Genomic DNA, 23067 nt, shown 5'->3' with positions numbered 1-23067 from the left:
TTGGACTTCAGTCAGAAAAGAGTTGCTGAGAATTTCATATAAACTCAGTTCTGATCAGGGGAAGCCTATGCTTCTAACTCACATTCCCAGAAACCTAAGAAGATTGGAATATTATAGACAAAATTCATGCTATAGCTGTATTAAAAAAAGAATTCAGATTTTAATAAACACTGAGCACACTCTCCCACAACCTATTAGAAATCTAAACATTTATTCTTTAAAGCTACTCTGGTCCAAAAAGATAAAAATTCGGGAAGGGGATAAACAAACATTTAAAAAAATTTTATTTCTAGCCCTGAAAATAACAAAGTTATTGAACATCAAATACAGTAGTTAATGTTGCAGTAACAATTAAATAACATAAGGGATTAAATTAAACAAAAGGCAACATAAAATTTGAAGACAATAAAAATAAGAGAGCTACTTGCACCTAAGTCCATTTCCATCTGCCAAGATAAGGAAGGAGAGAGAAAAGACAACAAATTTCCCAAGATTTGTTTTTGCTTCTACCCTTTTACTACAAAACTAAAATTTAAGAACAGTTAGTTGGCTTAATTACATTTTTTACTGCCTCTCTACTCTGCAAAGGCTAGTGTAGTGAACCAATTAGAGGGCAAAGTTCCTTAAGATGGAAGCCCTGTACATCTACCATACCACTTTGCTTCTAGTAGGTGCTCAATAAATACTGGTTGCTTGAGTGAATTTATACACTCTAAAAAACTGTTAAACTTGGAGGGACAGGGCAGAGACAGGAAGACGATGGATTTGCAAACTTTCCCTTAGACATCTGGTTTTCATATTGTTACACTTCAAAGTAAAGCTATGAAATTGCACTGCAAAACACCCAAAACAAATACTCATCTGGATGTTTATAACTATAACCTAAAATAATGGGACATTGAAATATAGAGATACTCACTGGATATTTGGGGATTTTTAAGAGATTTCTGAAAGGGTATCAATTCCGTGCAGCACCCAATTTTTCTGCTCCTCCTATTTCTCTACACTATTGTCTGAGACTCACTAAGATAATATATCTAGCTAGGAGACATCATAGCCAGTTAACCTCAGGAGTTCAAGGGTCCCCCAAAATAAAGACTCAACAGATAATTTTAAAACTATATTAAAAGGCACAGGTTAATTTTGGATTGGTGGTTGGCTTGATTAAGTTTAAGCAGCTTAACAGATATATTTGGAAGATCAGAGAAGTTTATGTAATCCCAGTGATTCTACTTGCTCACCAATTAACAAGAAAAAACAATCTCAGAACTTCCATGGCTTCCTGGGATTATCTATCCCTAAAGTTTGTGACACCAGAGAATGGGGACAAGTAACCTAATGGCCACCAGAAGTCACAGCTTTCATTGTAGTGCTAAGTAAAGTACTACAATATAATACCCTATAACAGAGCTCAACTATTAATTCCTGGATTTGAATGAGACATTTCAACCCAAAGTGAAAACAAAAATAGTTTTTTTAAAAGGCAATTGCTTAAAAAACATGAATCTTGATTCAGGTAATGGTTTTCTTTCAACAAGATCAGGAGGACATTTTAATTGTTTAAAATGAATAAATCACAATTCCTTATTGCTCTATTTTGTTTAAAATTTACAAATTTCAGAAATAATCAAAGTATATTCATATGACAGATTAGTTTATCATAATAAGTAAAGAACAGACTGGGGTTTAGGTCCCATATCCCAGGAGTCAGATTTTCATGATGCACGGTCCACTGCCAGCAATGGACATGGAGGGCATCATCACTTAAAAAAAAAAAAAGATTAAATATAATTCCAAACTCTTCCTATAAACCAAAAAGCCCTTTTTGCTGAGTCATGTGCTTAAAAACAGGGGCACTGACATTGTATCCAGTGAACATGCTTTCTATGGCTCATGTATAGAAATAGAAGTTATTTATAAACTCAATATCCAAAGTAACTGCCTTCTTGAGGAATGATCAAAATGCAACTGATCATTTCATTTCCCTACTCCATTGGTAGTATCTTTTTTTATAAAAATCTACCTAGTGACTGCTTACAAAGCAGAATGTAAAAAAAGTTGAAACTCAAGAGGCACTAGAGTTTTTCAAAGGGAATAAGGCATTTTGTTGCTGTAAAGTGATGAAATAAAAGTACTGCAGAAGGGCCAAGAAAAATAAAAATAAAGACATAGTGAAATCAGAGATCATTCTACTAAGTGCTCTAGTTAAAAGATTTTGTTTTTTGGTTTTTGAGAAAACCTTTCTGGCTGTCACTTCTATTTATCATAGTTATATCTTAGACAGAAGAAATAAAGTATAGGTCAACTTCCTATGATGACAAGAAATAGATTTTTAAAAAATGCTTATTTTCCCATTTTTATGAAAGTATTTCTAATACTTAATTTTTCTTACTCATGATTTGGCACTTCTAGTATATGTTGAGTAGAAGCACATAACTGCAAGAGCCAAAAGAATTTTTTTTAAGTTCCTGGCATTTTAGATAAGGTAGTACAACTTCTAAGAAAAGGATTCTATTAATAATGAACATTATAGATGAGAGATGATTCTGAACATCAAAATTCTTTTAAAAATTTCAATCAAGGAGTCAACTTTTTCAAAAGAAAAGATGCCTTATAGACATCAAAAGAGTTTTCATTCTTTATTTTCTTCCCTTTTCTAATTTCTTGGTACATGAAATTTAGAACCTCACATGAATTCAAAGTGACCCATCATTGATTACCTCCTAATTTAAGCCTATAGCAACTCAGTAAATGAAATGATCTACAAGGTCTTTAGCAGCAGTATTTGTAGAACTACTTACTCATATCATCCTAGTCAGCAAAATATTGGTGAAGTTTTGGGACCTTTTCATAATTCAAGAAGAATTTCCCCAGTTTTTAACAAGCTTCATCCCTATGAGATGTTTAAGCTTCTCTACTCTTTTCATTGATATAATCACAACTAACTGTTTCTGGGAATACCAAGTTTCAGTTCACATATTTTCAAGTCTTTAACTTATAATATTCCCCAAAACATCAAATTATTTGTGTATTTTAAATGGAGAACATATATTTTAAAAGGTATTTAATGTTGAAATCCTGAAAAAAACCAATGGTTACTACTGCATTATTTACCGCTGGGGATTAAAAAAAAAGTTACAACATATACACAAACTTATTTGATAAAGAAAGTTAAAAAAAAAGACCCCAGTCAAAGTGAAAGAGTTCAAGCTGGGATAAGAACAAACCATTTGGTTTTCAAAATAAGAACATAGTACGAGATAGATAACTTTGAACTGCAGCCAACACAAATCCAAAGAACAGAAAGACCAAAATTGTAGGGACTCAATTATCAATGGGGTTCTCTTCCTTTGCCTCAATGATTTAGTTAAAAAGATCCTCCTTCTCTCTACTTGTAACTTTCACTCCAAATATCACCAATCACAATATTTCTAGAAAAGGTACTTTTAATTTTACTCTCCCCAAGGGCAAAAAAAAAAAAAACCCACCTTCCATTCCTCAAAAATGGTTTATAACAACTAAAATGCCATTGACTGCAACAGTGCTTTAAGTAGCTGGTCCTGGCTTCTACACAAAATTAAATCATAGGAAGCCTCTTTTCTAATATAAAGAGGTACACATTATCTATCACACTTGCTTTAATTTAGGCATGAGAAAAAAAACTTCTCAAAGCAATCCAAAAAGAGCAGGTAAAGGAATAGGAAGGCCAGGGAAAAATAGGAGAGGAGACTAGCAGATCAAACAAATGCTTTTCTCTGAAAGCCTGAATCTGCCATTCAAGTATTGAAAATACCCCAAAGGGTACAATGAATGGGATCTGTTACAGCAAAGTCAGCAAAAATAAAATAAAATGCAAATTCCAAGCTTGATAAATGGCACTGTTGGGTTGTTGGCAGAAATGTGAAAGGCCAGTGATTCAGTCCACAATTTGTCTTGGACCCTTAAAAAGGGGTTGTTTTGAGAGTCATAATAATTCTTTTTTTTTAATTTTCTCTTAGATGTCTCCAGGGAGTGTGGGTTGGTTCCCCCCCTCCCAACCACTCCAGTATGCTGACATTTTTTTTCAAACCCCTAAAAAGAGTAACAATTGTATATATTAAAAAGACTTCTTTTTTTAAAAAAATGACAAAAGAAAGATGAGGCCACAAATGGCAATGCTATTAACGGTTACTCTTCATTGCTTCTTTAGCTGCCATGATCAGCGGTGTCAAGCTAGACAACGGTTTAGCCAGTTTCAGGAAGGGATGCTGCCAGAAGAAAAAAAAAAATAGAATGATAAATTTACAAGCCACTCTTTTCACTGAATCCTAAAGACTGCTTTTATAACAAACAATTAAACCAAAAGAGTAAGTATTTATACAATGGAGTTAATACAACAAATTGGAATATGTTGAACCAGCATCTATATTTTCACTGAAATAATGCTTATTTAGTCACGAACTCACCAATATTTGACGCTTTAATGGATCTGTGCTTTCATTAATGTGGGTAGAACAGTTTAATAATATAGATCAAATTTTCCCATCTAAGCTTGATTCTCACTGCTGTTTTTCCATAAATTTTTCGCATGGGATTCACTGATCCCAATGGAAATGATGTTCCTCTGATCCTCTTCATATCTCAAAGGTGACTGAACTAAAGCAATTGGTTGTTACTACTGTTCAGACCCCAATGGAGTCATGATAAAGATATTGAAGTGTTTGTCATTTCCTTCTCCAGCTCATTTAACAGACGAAAAAACTGAAGAGAACAAAAAGTGACTTGCCCAGGGTCCAACACAGGTAACAACTATCTGAGACCACATTTGAATTCATGAAGATGAGTCTTCCTGAATTTAGGCCCAGTATTCTAACTATAGTACCACCTAACCCAAAACACTTGTATTCACTATTCTTATTCAGCCATAGGATCTTAGAATTTTGAGCCTGAAGGGACCACTCACAAGCATTACGTGTTCTGATCATTCAATTCATATACATATATACATATATGCAAAATTCATATGCATCTATATATATACACATATACAAGCTAATGTGTCTTTTTTGGCAGGGGATGGGTGGGTGGGAGTAGGCTGGATTCCTTTGGACTACTTGTAAATTTGATTCTTCCAACTCTGTGGTTTTTCATGATTTGGAGCCATTCATCACAGCACTGATGTTAGAGAAACAGATTTTTGCAACAGCATTTCCCAATGTATTCTAGACCTTCTCAATTCTGGGTTTATGTTATTGTCTATTCCTGTCCAAGGCAATGTATAATTATATTAACAAATATCATGGGCTATATGTCTAGCTGAATGTCAATGTATGGGCACTATATGCTACCCATCCGGTTTTTCTAGTCTGGATGATTAGGTCAATTCTTTTCCCACTTCTGGGAATTTCATAGAGAAGTTTTGATCCTGTATTAGAGTTCAATGCAATTAAGATATAATCCATATATAGAACACTTAGAGAATGTAAGCATCAATAAGGAATCCTTTTTTGTTTGGACTTTGCTCAAGACAGATTCCATGAAAATGGTCATAATCTTAAAAATTAAAAATCTTAAAATCTTAAAAAATCTTTCCTTGTTTTACACCTCCTTTGATAACAAAATTCCATAGATTATTGAAAATTTACAGTTGTGAAATTCTTTTTAAAAGCAAAACGAACAGAACCTTGTTTCCTATACCTCCAATCAGTTGTGTAAATTGAAGAGGTAGGTATGGCATAGAAAATCATCTATTAAAAACCTACCTGTTCCCTTTTAATAAGTACAGATAAAAAAAGGTGCATGTATTGATTACTGCTGATGTTTTGCATGGGACATGTAGTTTGTCCTTTTTTCAATAAATTTAATTCATTTTGAAATTCTTCTCTGAGATATCATGACCCAATTCCTAGGAAACTTTTTGTCTCATTTCCAGTCTTTGTTGTAGTTCTGGCAAGACCATAGTCTCATCTTCTTAAGCATCACTGCCACTTCCCAACAATAAATCTAAATACCGAGACAGGAGAGTTCTAATCTGGTAGATTCACTATTGCTACTGATGAGAACTCATTACTTGAAAAATAATACAAAATCTATACCATTCATGACTGTTCATCTTTTAGTTTAATTAAAAAACATTCTTTGGACATTCTAGGCTTTTGTTCTTCTATTTCAGTCATTTCCAACTCTTGTGACCACACTTAAAAGTTTTCTTGGCAAAGATGGAATGGCTTGCCATTTCTTTCTACATCCCATTTTACAGATGAGGAACTGAGGCAAACTGGGTTAAGTGACTTGAGCAGGTCACATAGCTAGTTAGTAATAGTTTGAGTTCAGATTTGAACTCAGAAAGAAGAGTCTTTCCAACTTCAGGCTTGGCATTCTATACACTACATCACCTAACTGCCCATTCTAACTTACTAGAACTCTAAAGCATGCTACCTAATTGATCATCAGTGGTTCTTCTCTACTAACTACTACTGAGTCTTCTACTATCTTTCCTCTGAATTACTTTGAAAATGAGCTTATAATCAACACTGTTCTTAGCTGCCATATCTTGCTAGTTAATATCATTTGCTAACTCAGATGGCTTGTAGGTTCTTTTAGTCTATTAATCTGGACCACTTTGCACTGATTTAACTTCTCTAAGAAATTATTAGGACCAATCTTTTTACTCTAACATTTTGAAGGAAAAGCATATGTATATAGTATAGTCTTTATAATTTTCTGTCATAGACGTGCTATTTATTCTGAGCTTTTGCTCTAATGAGCTGATAAACTTAAAAAAGATAGCTGATTTTTAAATGACTACATCCATAACCAGTCTTCATGACAAGATACAGTTAATTTCACTTTTAAAGACACTTGGGGGCTCACCATCTTTATCATCTTTTAACTTCTTGAAAAGAGTGGTGGACAAGATTAAGGATTATAAATAGTCTATGCAACAGTTCTTGATCCTAAACCATATTTTCTAATGGTTTTATCATCTTCTCCATATCCATTTTTGTACTGAAGTCACAAAACATCAAAGTATGTATTAACTTTGTTTCATATATATATCATGAAGTTGCCTCTATTTTTTCACCAAATCAGTAAGCATTTATGATACTGGGTCAGGCACTGTGACTATAAAAGGAGGGGGGGGGATCATCCAAAGGGTTTATATCTTACTGGGAAATAATATGAACACAAAAACGTAATACCAAAAAGTGTTCGGAAAGTTTCAGTGCAATGTTATAGTTTTAGAAATTTTTAAAGCCAGAAAAGCTATAAATCACACTAAGACTTTTAGGGTACCTTGTATAGACAAAGTAAATACAAGTATATGATATTCTTTGTGGTGAATGAAAGGTCTAACAGTGCCTCTACTTAGTATTAATTAGGAAAGGCCACTTGGACTACACTTTCAAAGAATCTAGAGAATCTAAGTGGTTGAAGTTGAGGAAAAAGTTCAATTGAGGCATTAGTAAGACTGGGCAAGGATAACAATAGTAGACAGAAGTAGCATATGAGCAACAACAATCATAACTATACTGGTTAATTATAGAGTAAATAGAGTAATGTTAATGTTAATTATACTGTAAATAGAGTAATGTTCACTAAGTCTAGAAAGGCAGGTTGGAGCCAAATTGTTTTTGATTGTAGAAGCAAAAGGGAAGCATTGGAACTTTCTGATCCATGTGAGACAGGTATAGAGCTTTATTTTAGGAATCTCATGTTAGCAGCTGTGTGGAGGATGGTCAGAAAAAGGAAGAGCCAGAGGAGGCAAGGAGATAGAAGATTTTTTGTAAGACAGATCTAGAAGTCACCTAATAGCAATGATACTTGAATCCAAATCAGTTAATGAACCCATCCTCTTGATGTAGTAAGAAACAACTGTATTTAGAGTGGCACATTTGCTTAGAGTCAATATGGGCCCTACAAAGCACTGATGAAATGATATCCCTTGTTCCTTTTACAAGCATGATAAGTCATTTAGGTCAATTTTTTTATTCTCCTCTCTGATGAGAATTTGTAAGCCATCATTCCAGTTAGTTATTTCCTTGTGTCTTCTGGTTTCTGTTAGATCCAAGATATCAATAAGGATGTAGATTTTTATCCTCACATGTAGAGAACCAACAGTTACATTAATGGTTATAGAAACAGTAAGAACAGTACAATTCTTAGTAACCTCTACCTTTAAGATTAATTCTACCACTTCATTTTATGGATTATTCTAGCCTACAACATTGGGGCTCTGTATTGAGCTGGACTGCTCTTGATCAGCAGACACTATCTCTGGCATTTTACACAAAGACTTTTCAGCTTATTAGAACCTGAGAGAACCTGTGTTCTGGCTTAACCTTCAAAAACTCAAGGGTAACCTGAAAACTACAATGAGGCATAGAAGAAGGACTCCTGTGGAAATAGATTCAACAATTAGAAAAATAAATATTTTCTGTTTTTCCAACATCCACAAGGCCTAAATTTCCATAAACTACAAATACATTAGTGCAAGCACTGATCAGGTCAAGGTGTAAAAATTCAATTTTACAGAAGCCCAAATACCATTTTATTTGCGAAATGGTTACAATTTTATTTCTGATTCCAAAAGCCAAGACTTTCTGGTAAGTTCCCTCCCTATGAACAAACTTACCTGTAACAATTCTTTGGCTGAACCTCTTTTTTCCACATCCATTTCCAAACACCGATTTAAGAAATCTCGAAATATTGGTGAGAGTTTCTCTGGGTTCTGAAGTTCAGGAGTCCCATTTGTTGCTATTAGATACAAGGCCTGAAACCAAAACAATACTGTCAAACTTGTGAGCTCTGAAAACTCATTGATCAGGAAGATAGTATAGCACCTTATACATAGGACCCTAAATTTAACCCAAATTATTACCCCTAAACATATTAAGCCATCTATAGTGGCTCCATACACATCTGTTAATAATATTATTGTTATCATGACTTTTGAAGGTCTTAAATGTCTTCTGGGGAAAATAATCTGATTGTACTACATGTCCTCTAAAATTCCTTCCATCTTGAACATTCTGCCCACGTAGGCAGGACGAAAAAAGCCTATGATTTGTACTGCAGAACCTTAAAACTTTCTGGCTGATATAATCTAAATAATATATGATATTCATATGTTGATCAAATTACTAATAAAGGGCTAACAATAAGAAAATTATGAAGTATGATTAAAATTCAGAGACAAAGGAGTTCCAACTTTGACAAGCATATGGTAATTCTGTTTTATAAATGAACCAACAAAAGCAAGCTCTATAATTCTGAAAATCTTTTTTAAAGGATAAGCATTGTTCCAAAAAGACCATTCCCTAGAATGGCAATTAGTGTCGTATGTGAGAGGAGGGGCATTTAAAGATCGGAAACGATTTAAAAACTTAAACATCAACAAACTCTCAATCAAATACTTTAGTATCTTTTACTAAGACTGAATTCAAACTAGCGACTATTAATTCAAACTGGAGAGGCAGTAGGCAGACACAGAGACACAGAGTTCTGTCTTGGGTTTGAATCCTGCCTTACACTTTCTAGTTCTGCATGCCCCAGTCAAGTCACTTAGTCTCTTTTAAATTCGATTTCCTCACCTATAAAAATGGGGGTAATAACATCTACCTCACAGAGTTGCTCCAACAGTCAACTGAAATAATAGGTGTAAAGTGTTTTTGCAAACTCTATAGCTCTGTGTAAAGTCAATTCAGTCCCACATTCTCCTGGTTTTCATATAAAATAGGCCTGGAGGATCTCAGCTATGCCAGGAAGTAAAAATCCAAGTCTGCTTACCCTCAGGGGATTCTCATTAAGGTAGGGAGGTTCACCTTCCACCATCTCAATTGCCATAATTCCCAGAGACCAAATGTCCACTTTAGGCCCATAAGCTTTTCGTGTGACCACCTCTGGTGCCATCCAGTAAGGAGTCCCCACCATGGTACTTCTTTTGCTCTGCTCTGGGGTGATCTGAGCACAGAAACCAAAGTCGGCTGTATAGCAAAAACAACAGTTTAGAGTTAGCCTATAATACTTAGAGGATCTTCCAGTACAGTTCAGTTTGTATATTAACTGTTATTTATAACATTCTATACTCTATTAAATCTATTGCTTTTTAAAAGGCTTTAAAAGGTATTTAAAAAGTTTTTTAAAAATCCATAGCTTTATTGGAGAAGACCAAGAGACTTAGGTTTGTGTTTAGGATGTAAAGATTCTTATTAATTGAGTGATCTCTCTTGTTAACCTCTTTTCAGTTTTCTCTTTTGTATAATGATAGAATTATAATAGATCTCTTTTAAGATTAGTTTTAAGACTAATCCATGATCCTATTTTTTAATACCTTATAATATTTATCTATGATTTTGAAGCAGGAGATTTATGTCATATGCTACAGACACTCCCAGGCAGAAGTATGCTGGTCAATGTCTAACTAGCTCTCAGAAAAGTTTAATCTGCATTAACATTTTTTTCATCACTGGATATTTTTGACAATAAAGAAAACAATAAATAAGGCCCAGATTTGTAGCATTTGTCAATTTCCAAAGTGTAAAGATTCATACTGAAAACAAAAGAATGAGTTTGACTGGCAAGATTAAAAAAGCTTTCTGAAAACTGTAGTCAGGGCAGCTAGGTGGCGCCATAATAAAGCATTGGCCCTAGAGTCAGGAGAACCTGAGTTCACATCTGACCTTAAATACTTGATAATTACTAACTAGCTATGTGACCTTGGGCAAGTCACTTAACCCCATTGCCTTGGTCAAAAAGAAAAAAATATATAATGAGATAAAACCAGCACTGTCAATTTAAATACCTTTTTTGGAAAATCTAAGAAAGATTCTTCTCTATAAAAGACACTAGCCTGTGTGTGTATTATATGTATTATATGTATGAGGCAGCAAAAATAATCAGTAGCAGTTGTAGTCAGTAGTAATGACTTCTTTGGAAGTAGCAGAAATTAGAAAAGAAAAATGTCACTTTTTACTCACTGAGTTTAACTGATCCTTCCATTCCCAAAAGTACATTGTCGCTTTTGATGTCTCTGTGAATCACCTGATTGGCATGTAGAAACTCCAAAGCTTGTAAACACTGAGTAAGAGGGGAAAAAAAATCCACATAGGAAACAAGTGCTGAGAAGAATTCAATTGATGCTCAAATCCACTGAGATGTGGTAGCATCCTTCAGAAGGCTCAAAGGGAGTGATATTAATAAAAGGTGACAAACCCCACCAACACACCACCATACTTATACAGAAAAAATCATTATTACAATATCATTTTTGAAAAGTTGATTTTTTTCAAAACTTAAAATAGGAAAATTACCCAACAAATTTCAAAGAAAAACTAAATCTAAGCACTGACATTAAGAAATACATTGAGAAATAAAGCGAAGCAATGTCAATTTAGCATCCCAGGCTTAAATTTGGAGATGGAAGGGATTTAGAGATCACCTAACCCATCTCTTACTCCTTTTCTGTAGATGAAGAAACTGAAGCTGAGAGACAAAAGTGATATGTTCAGCATCACAAAGGTAATCAGTTTAAAAGCCAAGATGTGAGCACAAATACAGAAATCCTTGAACTACAAAATGCCTTGAACCATAGACTCAGCCCTACTTCTTAATGCAGGTCAGGACTAGACAATATACTTAAATATTTTTCAAGCTATGCAGTAAAACTCAAAGACCCTTCTAATGTTTAATGTCTTCTGTGATGCTTAGAATTTTTACAAAAGACTGTAGATTCTACCAGGACGAGATCTGCATCCCAGGACTCGGGTTCAAATTCTGGCTCTTTTCTCCTCACTTTAACTGTCTGGCTTCAGGCAAGTCCCTTGATCTCTCTGAGCCCAAAGGTGCCTCATCTCTAGAACAGGGGGATCACACTAGAGCAGCAATTGAGAAATATTTAGTAAAATAAATAAAAATACAATAAAACATATATAATAATAATTACTTTAAAAACTAAATCAATTTATGGGCCACAAGAATTCTCAAACATGGATTGGTGGCTAGATGATCTCTAGGGTCTCTTCAAACTTACATCTGGTATATGAACCTCATCTAGTCTGTGGTTCTAGAGAAAAATCTGTTCATACTTGTGCAGTTTCCAAATGTGCAAAATGAAGTTGAACACATTATTTCTAAGGATCATTTTATTTCTAAAATTCCATAATTGACTCATCAGTTAAAAAAAAAAGCACTATGTAGCAAAACAAAAACAAAAAAACCTGGAAACAAATTGGGAACCCTGGATTAGGGAATGAAAAGCTGTACAAACTAAAGAATAAGAATCCTATGACTAATTCTTGGAAACAAGGAAATATATAAAGTGATTCATAACAAAGAAAGCAGAACTAGGAAACAGTACACATAATTACTACTATAAATGAAAATAACACTAAAAGGCATACCAATTCAGATTAAATGCAGAAGTAGCACAGCACAATAAATAGCAAGCTGGACTTGGGTTCAAATTCTGTTTTTGAAATTTCATAGTAGCTAGATGATGAAACAATCCTCCCTCCTGAAAGTCAAATGTGCAAGCTATTTTAGCTGATTAACTATAGTCATTTGTTATGAGGGAAAATTGTCTTTGGGAGTAGAAAAATAACTGTCTTGCAAAAAAAAATGAAATGTAATAGCAAAACTTTTTTTTAAAAGAATGAACTTGTAATAAGTTCACTTCAATTTTCAAATTCACTAACTGCATATGAGTTATCTGAACAAATGTGAGTGCCCCTGGGTTGCTCTTTCCCCATCTAATAAACAAAATTGAAGTTTTCTTTTTTCTCTTCTATTGAAGGCAACCACAGCCAGGTTTCATAACATCTTTCACATATTTAAAATTATAGGCAAATTCTCAGAAAGAATAATTTATTCATTTACTATTCATTAAATGCTCACTATATACATACAACAATATTCTAGGTAGCAAGAAAGATAATTTTAATATGAGACAATCTCTGGCTTAATGAATTTATTAACGGAACACGACACAAACACATAGCTAGGAAAAAAACTGCTTGATAAATGAATGCATTAAACTAAAAGAGTATGAGGTAAGCAGAAGAGGACAAAAACAGAAAACAGAAAACAAATTATATTGTGTACGATTACCAAAACTATTTGTTTCCAACTAGAAAATACAGTTGAATTGTTCAGACATGTTCAGACTTTTATTCTTATGTCCTCAAATCCAATTTACAGAACATAAGTGATAGCATACTAGAATTTGAAAGTTGCCTTCTGCCTACCAGAGTTAAGCAACTTGAGAAAATTCCTTTACTGCTGAGTTGCAATTCCCTCAACAGTAAAAGAGGGTACTGGACTAGATAAACTAAAAGACTCCTTCCAGTTCTAAATTTATAATCCTATGCACTTCCATAACCATTTCTTCTTCCTCTCACTCCAAGACAGAAAAACTTAAGATTAAATAAAATCAAAATTTCTAAGTAGAAATTTATAAACACCCTTCCTAAAGATTCTGTCAATTTCCAAAAATTAGAAAAGTCCTTGCTTTGGGAGAGGGAGCAACCATTTACACTTGCTCAATATGAATTACTTTCCTTTATACTTCTCAGTCTGTCCTACAAATGTAATTTAATCAATGATTCAAGACCCCAAAAATGATTATTTCTCACATTCAAGATAAACAAAAACTGAGCAACATAAGATCATGTGCTCATTCTTATATATGGACAAATAGTTTTTAATCCACTTAATCATCTGATATCAGAGTGAAATCTTCTACACAAATTAACCTTCAATAACCTGGCCCTTAGTGTGAATGTTTCTGGAGCACATTAGGAGACAGTGAATGTCAACGATAACCAGTCAGTTGTTCTCTTTAATCTATACCAGTGGTTCTCAAAATGCAGTCTAGGAACCCTGGGAGTCCCAAGTCCCCAAGACTCTTTTAGGAAGTTATTGAAGTTAAAACTATTTTCAAAATAATTCTAGAAATGTTTAAATTTTTAACATGGTAAGGAGGTCCTCAAAAATTTTCAGGGGTATAAAGAGGCTCTGACATCAAAAAGTTTAAGAACTGCTGATCTACACCAAGTGGTACAGAAAAGTTAGATCACAAAAAGACGTTACCTTAAGTTAAGAAGAAGGGGAGGAGGGAGTTGGGGTTGGGAGGCTAATAGCAAAGAACTCATTTTTAAATTCATTTTGTATGATTAGTACAGCTAAAAAGCAGAAACCTGTAGCTTTACAGGTTTTACTGACAGTTAATCTGAGTTCTCTGGTGGTCTCTCAAATATTGTAATGTGTGAGCTCTCAGATTACTCCTAAGGTAGCTGAAAGGCCCACATATAAAGTAAATTTAAATGGAGATAATTTTTAAAGAATTTTTTCCTAAGAAAACTTTTATAATGCAATGTCCTAGAAACATAATTAGTGATATTATTGAAACAAAGATATAGTCTTTCCTTCCCTCCTGCACCCCCATCTGCCCATTTACCAAAAAGAACGCATAAGACCCACCTCTCTACACACAGCAGCAATCTGTGCTTCATCCATGCAGGTTTCTGTTACAACATCAGTAAGAGATCCTCCAGCAAGGTATTCCATTACCACAAATAATTCATCCCCTACAAGATAACTAAAAGTAGAAGAAACAATAAATATTCTTTTCTATCAGATTCATAGCAATCTTCATTTGACCACTAAGAATCATCCAAACTGAAATTTTCATTAAAATGGAATCCTCACTCCCATAGAATTTACACTTAATTTATCATTCATTTATTGAAATAAACAATATAATGAAAACTATTATAGCATTTCACTTTCCAAGAATCAATAATTAAACTAAAGAGGATCAGTGAAAGAACTGTGACAAAGCACTCAAAAAAGGGCACTGAAAATGATACAAATAAATAACAAGAAACATTCCCAAAGAGATGAATGGTCAAAGGACTTGAACAGGCAGGTGCAAAATAGAAAGGCAAACTATTAATTTAATAACCTCATAAAAATTTCAAATCACTAAATAATAAGAGCAATGCAAATGACAACAACTCTGAAGCTCTATGTTAAACTTATCAGACTAACAAAAGAGGAAGGAAAACAACAGCTGTAAAGAGAGGCTTTGGGGGGTTATCTGCAATGGAGAACATCATCTGTATTCAAGGAAAGAATTGTGGAATTTGAACAAAGACCAAAGACTATTATCTTTAATATTTAAAAAACTGTTATCTTACTATGTAATTTTACTATTTCTTATACTTTATTTTTATTTCTTAAAAATATGATTTCTCTCTCATCACATTCAACTTAGATCAATGCATAACATGGAAACAATGTAAAGACTAACAGACTGCCTTCTGTGGGGGGTGGGGGGAAGGAAGCAAGATTAGGGGGAAAATTGTAAAATTCAAAATAAATAAAATCTTTATGAGAAAGAGAAGCTTTGAAAAACCAGGAACATTAATGCATTTTGATGGTGTTGTGAACTGGTCTATCATCCTAGAAAACAATATGAAACTGTAACCAAAAACTCACTTAATTGTGCATACCTTTAGAATCAGTGATAACACTGTAAGGCACATACCACAAAGATGTCAATGAAAGAGGGAAAAGAACCCACACACATCAAAAATATCTATAGTTGTATTTTTTACTGTAGAAAAGAACTGAACAAAAGTGCTTTGCAAAGTCATTAATTGGTGAATGACTGAATAAATTATGGAACAGGTGCACTGCAATTTAAGAAATATTGAAAGCAAAGATTCAGAAAAATGTAAAAAGACATGAATGAACTGATAAGAGAGTCAGAGTCAGAAGAACAATGTATTCAGTGACTACAATACCAAGGAAACCAAATCTGAAAGAATTTTTAAACAATGTAATAATGACCAATCATAAAACCACAACACTAATAATGAAGCATGCATTTCACCTACTGGCAGAGGCATGATGGAACAAATGAGACATATGTTGTTGGTCTAAGTCAATGTGTGGATTTGTTTTGTTTGATTATACTTTTATTTGTCATATGGGAGACAAGAGGCTTTTTGCTTTTTGGGGGAAGTTAGAAAGGTATAATGGGTAATTACAGGGATGTAAAACAAAAAGATTCTCAACAGAACATTTTAAAATACATAAAAAGGAATAGAATGATGTTGGGTAGGCAACAAAAAAGATAGTTTTGTTATTATAGTATCATGTGTTAAATGTACTTTTAAAAAAACAGTATTCTAGAACTTATTTCACTTATAATTCTCTGGGTTTTGTATACTGACATGTTCACAATGGTTGTTTATTAAATTGATAGTAAGAACAATTTTAATATTTTTATTTACATAATATTACATAATGGCCATTTACTTTACTTTATGAGGCCATAAAACATTATCCAAAACTTACAGACCCAACAAACATGTAGTTCTAAAATCCTTAAGAAAAATATCCAAAAATCCGGCCTTAGACACATAATAATTACCTAGCTGTGTGGCCTTGGGTAAGCCACTTAACCCCACTGCCTTGCAAAAACTAAAAAAAAAAAAAAAAAAAAATCCAAATCACAAATTAAAAGTAGCAAATCATAGAAGACTACTAAGCTCTACTATATCCTGAAAAAAGAAATGACAGCTGCCAATTTGATAGCAAGGGGATAGAAAAATTACTATATTTCAACATGATATAGACAATAACTGATGGCTATAATGATAACCTTAGTTTACCAAAATATACTACAGTTTCATTTAAAATGGTTAACAGAATGTTTCAGAACTGGAAAATTCACCTTTATGGGATAACTCACTTTATACAGAGTCAAATAAACACATCATTAGTATATAAAAGCATACTATCTGCCAAGAAAATGATCATATAGAATTTGAAACATGGACTAAGGGTCTAAATCTAAAGTTGGATGGTTCATTTGCAGCAGACACAAAAAGGGGTGGGTGGGGGGCCTTTTGTAGTTTTGTACCTAATTATCTGCACAACAAAAGAAAAATCACCAGGCTTTAATCCCAAACTTACCTATCTAAGAAGTTGACTATGTTGGGGTTCTTTAATTCTTTCATTACAAGAATTTCATTAATGATTAATTCCTTCTTAGGCTGTTTCTGCAAATTTATCTGTTTGATGGCAACCTGTTAACAACAGAACAGAATAAAACAAGAGTGGAACTTTCTAAATTTTTTAAAGTCAGAACAGTTAAACATTATAGAGAGTCAACATCAGCACTTATTAATTTAAGCAGGATAGTGAACAAGAAGCTATCCCAGATATGAATGGAATATTCAAAGTACATGGCACTGAACTAAGATACATGTATTTTGAAGAGTTAAGAGTCCTCTAATTGCAAAGAATTTCTAAACCAGAGTAAACCCATTCACTAGATGTATTCATGAAGAAAACTATAGCATGTTTCTTCTAAAATACAAGCACCAAATTTTCAGGGATTAACAATGGATTGAGAAGAAGAGTTACTCGAGTTCTGGGGTTGGGAAAAGGAAAGCCCGGGGGGGGGGGGGGGGCGGGGCGGGGCTTCAAATTTAAAATATTCACCAATTGTGTGACAAGGATTTGACAACCTCTCTGAGTCTTAGTTTTCTTCTCTGATAAATCAGGCTAAGGATTTACAGCACTTACTTATCTCACAGGGTTGTGAGGGACCAAATGAAATAGGATATGTAAAGCATTCAGCCAACTTTAAAACACTATAAATTTATTTAAAAATAAATGTGCTTTTAAACACATTGATAGTCTGTCCCTCTAGTTATCCAATTAAAAAAAGAAAAAGTCTCATCCTAAAATGCACAGTTCAACAAACTCTATATAAATTTAATTATAAGGATGAAGATAACAGCTAACATTTTACACAGAACTTCTCAAGTTTGGAAAGCACTTTAAAGGGATGATTACATTTTAATTCCATCATATCAAGTTTTTTGGTACTCAAAATATATTCTAACCTCCCATTTCAGCAGGAAGAAATTTAAGTTATTATTAGAAATAATAATTATAACCATATATGAATTCATAACTAAAGTTTTAGAACTAGTCATTTTCTCTTGTATTGAAAAAATAGGTAAAGGGGCATTTTTGGGGGTCACATTTTGCTTTTGAAGACAAATTTAATTTCAATTTTAAAAGCTATAACAGTATACTCTTATTACTGCTGACTACAAATCCTGACAGCTGTTTAAAATATGTCTGATCAACCTCATGGAGTAAAAAGTATGTCTGAGCTGGCACAAAACCTGAATATCTTCTTCAAGACTTTCCCTGGGATAGCAACTATCAAATTCATCATGTATGACAATAATTTGACGTATCACATTGATAGCCAACCCTCTCTTTGCCAAAGAAAGTTGGCAGTCAATGTTCATAATTAACTTATCTTTACTTCCTCAATATTATTTCCAGTATTCTGTGACATTATCCTTCTGCACTAAGTAGTGTACTGTCTGAAACTCATTCTGACTTCCATTCTTTTGTTTATGCTGTTCTCACTGGAAATACTCCTCTCTACTTTCTGCTTCTACAAATTCTACCCACCTCTTAGCTCTTCCTTGACTATTCCCATCTCCCCATATTTTCCTTCTCTAGATTCTTATTACATCCATAGTCCATGCCACATATTTTTTTGACACAACCAGAAACTACTATTAGCACTTAACTATGTGCAAAAGACTATACATTGGCATTGGGGATTCAACAATGATATAATACATATCCCTCATTCTCAAGTACCTTGAAATCTAAATTGGAGATAGAATCAAGAGAGAACAGGAGAGTCACAGACAAATAAACACTGGTAAAAGGTAAAGTGAGATGGCAACTATTAGAAATTTAAAGAGATAAAGACAACTGTACAAGGAGAAAGAGGAACATCTTTCTGGAGGCTAGCACCCAAAGTGAGTCTTGAACAACTTCAAAAGATGATTAGTCAAGAGTGAAGAGACATCTTTTTCCAGGCAAGGAATTTCATTTATGTAAAATCACTGGACTGGGAAATTTAGGATGAGAACAGTCTAGTATTAAGTAGAAGATAGAATACATGAAAGAATGTTATATGAGCTAAGGATATAAAGTGGATTGGAGTCAGGTTTTAGAGAACCTTGATTATCTTAGTCAAGAGCTAAGGAGGGAAAAACTCATGCGATCAGTGAGATGAAGGCTTAGATAATTTTTTCTGAACTTAAGACTTCTAAATAAGAGATAAAGGAATTTCAACTACTTCCATGAAATGAACTCCTAAGAACTCAAATAAAACAAATCCAAACCGCCAAACTAACAGCAGGAAAAGGCTACTTCCTAACATGTTCGTTCAACATCTCTTCCCAGCCCACCCCACTTTCTCCAAAGTGAAACTATATCAACTGAATCACCCTTGCACCAGAATTCAACCTAATTCCTAACCCTACTAACTTTTTTCCCTGTGTGTCAGAAATCAAAATGGCAGAAATTTATTTAGGTTGCAATACCAACATGACCATGTTCTGTGCTTCAACAGAGCTAGACCAGACAACAAGGAAACAGAGGGTTCAGGACATGTCTATGGTAGATTTCTGTGACCTTCCACTAAGTAAAAGAGAAAGATCTCAGCATCTATCAAAGACCAGTTCTGTCCTCCCACAATCACTTAAGAGGGGAGACATGCTAATAAATTGATGCCCAACATGGAAAGAGACCTTCAAATCCAATCTACCAAAGAGCTAAGAGTAATTGAGAAAAAGGGGGAAAATAAAGATTTTTTTAAAAGACTGAAATTACCAAAGATCTCAGGAATAAAAAAACTACAATAAACATTTATTAATTATCTATAGGTAGCTAGGTGTTTCAGTGGACAGCACTGAGTCTGTAGTCAGGAACACCTGAATTCAAACCTAGCCTCAGACATTTACGAGCTGTACAAAAGAAATGGCAAACCACTCCAGCATATTTACCAAGAAAAGCTCACAGGTCACAAGAGTTTTTTAAGAAGAAAATTCTATGAACAGTAGGGGATGGAGAGATGATGGGATTTTGTGTTCTCCTAAAGAGAGAGTTATGGCTGGAGGAGCAAAGCAACTGAGTACTGATGAGATGTGAGTTATCAAAGCTGAAGCAAATCTCTGTGATGAATGGAAGAACTTAGTAAAATCTTTTTTCTAAAAGTCTGGTAATCAAGGGAAAGAAGAGAATATCATATTTTAAGGAACTAGGAGCAGCATCTATAGCGAAATTTTTTGGTTTAGTGTTTATTTGGGATAAGGGAGATACAGACATGTCTGTAGGCTGAGAGGAAGGATCCAATACAGAAGGAAAGATGAAAGATGGCAAAAGTTCACAGAAAGAACAAGATAAAAAGAAACAAGGAGGAGGCCTCCTTCATCCTAAGATAAGAAAGAAAGCATTCCTTTAAAACTTTCAGTGGGAGCATTTATTTTAACTACCTCAATGAACCCATGTAAATCTAAATTATCATCCTGTGAGCAGAACCAGAAAAACACTGTACACCCTAATAGCAACATGGGAGTGATGTTCAACCTTGATGGACTTGCTCGTTCCATCAGTGCCAACAATCAGGGACAATTTTGGGCTGTCTGCAATGGAGAATACCATCTGTATCCAGATAAAGAGCTGTGGAGTTTGAACAAAGTTCAAGGACTATCTCCTTTAATTTAGGGGAAAAAACCCAGATATCTTACTGTCTGATCTTGTTATCTCATATACTTTTTTGTTTCTTCCTTAAGGATATGATTGCTCTCTTATCACACTCAATTTGGAACAACGGTACAACATGGAAACAAAGTAAAGACTGACAGATTGCTTTCCGTGGGGGAGGGAAGTAAGATGGGGGGGGGGATTGTAAAACTCAAATAAAACCTTTAATAAAAGAAAAAAAAGTGGGAAAGGTCTGACAAAATGATGTTATGAGGCTCACAATAAAACATCAATTTTGACATAATAAAAAAAATAAATTATCATCCTGACCATCTTCTTGCAAGGTGACTTGTTCAAGACAGACATGATCCCCTAATGACTTAAGCCTTTCTTTGCTGAGATCTGTCCCCTCCATCCACTTACCCCACCCTCCTGGTCTCCTCTATGTTCTGATGGGTAGATAGATGCCTCTTAGGATCTATTCCCCAACCATCTTATTAGGAGCAGCCTTGCCACTGAACTTGTTTCACCTTCCTCTGTCAACCCCCTTTCTAGGACTGAAAGCAGTCAAATGTTTCTATTAGTCCTGAACTTTCTAACAAAAATACTCTTTCCTGAGCATTGTTCTCTATAATGTACTATTCTCCTTTAGAATGCAAGCTCCTTGTGAGCAGGGACTGACTTGTTTTTATTAGTAACCCCAGGGCTTAAAGGCACAGTGCTTGGCCTTTAGTAAAAATTTAACAATTTTTAAATTAATTGACTTATTTTGAAAAGAGCACATAGCTTTTATTTATTTATTTTTATATGCCTACACTGCTTAGCACAATGCTAAATTGAAGGAAAAATTTAATTCATTTTGGGTTGATTTACCCACTATCATGTGCAACTAATAACAAATTTTCCTTCAGTGTTACCTGGGTAGAGATACAAATTTCTTTTTTGAAACTTGTGTTCTAGTCAAAAAAATAATTATACACACACATGCACACACACTCATTCAAACCAGACAATAATTACAAATTGAAAGTACTGAAAAGTTTTCTTATTGATAACTTCCCTCATATACTAATTCCAGTATAAGGAAAGATTAAAATTAAAGAGTACCTACCTCCTGGCCCAATGCCACATCTGTAGCCGTGAAAACTGTACCTGAAGCTCTGCAATAATAAAAGAAAAGACAAAATTTGGAATTTCTAAAATACTACATTTTAATATTTCTCAGTCTGTTATTGGTGTAAAAAAAAACTGTAGGAGAGAAAACTCTTTCTACTGATAATTGATGAGTTTAAGGTTAAGTGACTTGCCCACAGCCAAAGCTAGTTTATGTCACTGGCAGTACTTGAAACCATTATTTCTATCTTCAAAGCTGACCTGGTATTTACTATAATCTTTCACATAGAATGAAAGACCAAAAATAGTCAAAAAATGTACTTAACACAAGTGAAAAAAGATGAAATGATAGGAAGGACTAAAAAAAAAACTTAGCAAGTTTTCCATAAAGGCTTAAAACTTTTGTATTTGAAACATTTTTTTCACCAAAAAAGCAATGGATAGATCCCCTTTCCAATATTACTCCTTAAAAATCACAACTCTTCACTTATTTATAAGCGAAACATAGCATGTTTTGCTTTAAAAATATGGTTAAAAAATGTCCTGCTAGCATAGGGTTGATGACCAACCTCAATGGGACAATTTTAGGGTATCTACAATAGAAAACACCATCTGTATACAAAGAAAGAACTGTGGAGTTTAAACAAAAATCAAAAACTATTACCTTTAATTTTTAAAAAAATTGTCTTAGGTATTACTTAATTTTACTCTTATATTTTATTTTTTCCTTAAGGAGAGGATTTTTCTCTCAACACATTCAATTTTGATCAATGTATAGCATGGAAATAATCTGTGGGGGTGGGTGGGTAGGGGAAGCAAGGTAGGGGAGAAAAATCGTAAAATTCAAAATATTACCAAAAAAAGATAGGTAGAAACTACTATTGTATATAATTGGAAAACAAATAAAATATTTATATTAAAAATGTTTTGCTAAAATTCTATAATACTATCTCTACCTGAACAAGGGCAGAAGAGTGTCATGCCTTAGTGAGCACTAAATACATATCTAATAAATGAATGGTTAAATGAATATAAAAATATCAACAAGAAAAGCTAAGAACTATAATAACTTATTTTCAAAATTAGTAGTATTCCAAGAATTCATTAAAAAAAGCAGAACCATTATATTCACAGCAAGATAATGAAGGCAAATTTATACCACATTTAATTTTGTTTTAAGTATTTATACAATTAAGATCCCTGGAAAAGCATTTTCCTGCTCTAAATTAAAATGAACAGAAATCTAACCTGCAATTTCTTTTAAATTTTTCTTACATAAAAAAGAATGTTTATTGCCCAGATTCCATTCCTCAGGTCAGTTTAAATCCCAAGTCAATCTGACCCATTCCCAAATTTTTTTCACAATCATTACATTGT

General features: G+C 33.7%; 1 protein-coding gene across 2 annotated transcripts in view; it reads right to left on the bottom strand.

The window, feature by feature from the left end:
• Positions 1–267: 267 nt before the first annotated feature.
• Positions 268–23067, bottom strand: part of PAK2 (p21 (RAC1) activated kinase 2) — a 105716-nt gene continuing 82916 nt past the window's right edge. For both annotated transcript variants that reach the window (XM_074214783.1, XM_074214782.1), the window contains exons 9-15: positions 21689–21737; positions 16963–17075; positions 14458–14575; positions 10959–11058; positions 9769–9965; positions 8615–8752; positions 268–4247 (exon numbers count right to left, since the gene is read on the bottom strand). In XM_074214783.1, coding sequence (XP_074070884.1) covers positions 4161–4247; positions 8615–8752; positions 9769–9965; positions 10959–11058; positions 14458–14575; positions 16963–17075; positions 21689–21737 — 802 coding nt within the window. In that variant the 3' untranslated portion in view covers positions 268–4160. The remainder of the gene's footprint in view (positions 4248–8614; positions 8753–9768; positions 9966–10958; positions 11059–14457; positions 14576–16962; positions 17076–21688; positions 21738–23067) is intronic.

The sequence above is a fragment of the Macrotis lagotis genome, chromosome 1 (assembly GCF_037893015.1).
Source record: "Macrotis lagotis isolate mMagLag1 chromosome 1, bilby.v1.9.chrom.fasta, whole genome shotgun sequence".
NCBI lineage: Eukaryota > Metazoa > Chordata > Mammalia > Peramelemorphia > Peramelidae > Macrotis > Macrotis lagotis.
Note: the sequence above shows the minus strand (reverse complement) of the source record. Positions and strands in the feature narration are given on the sequence as shown.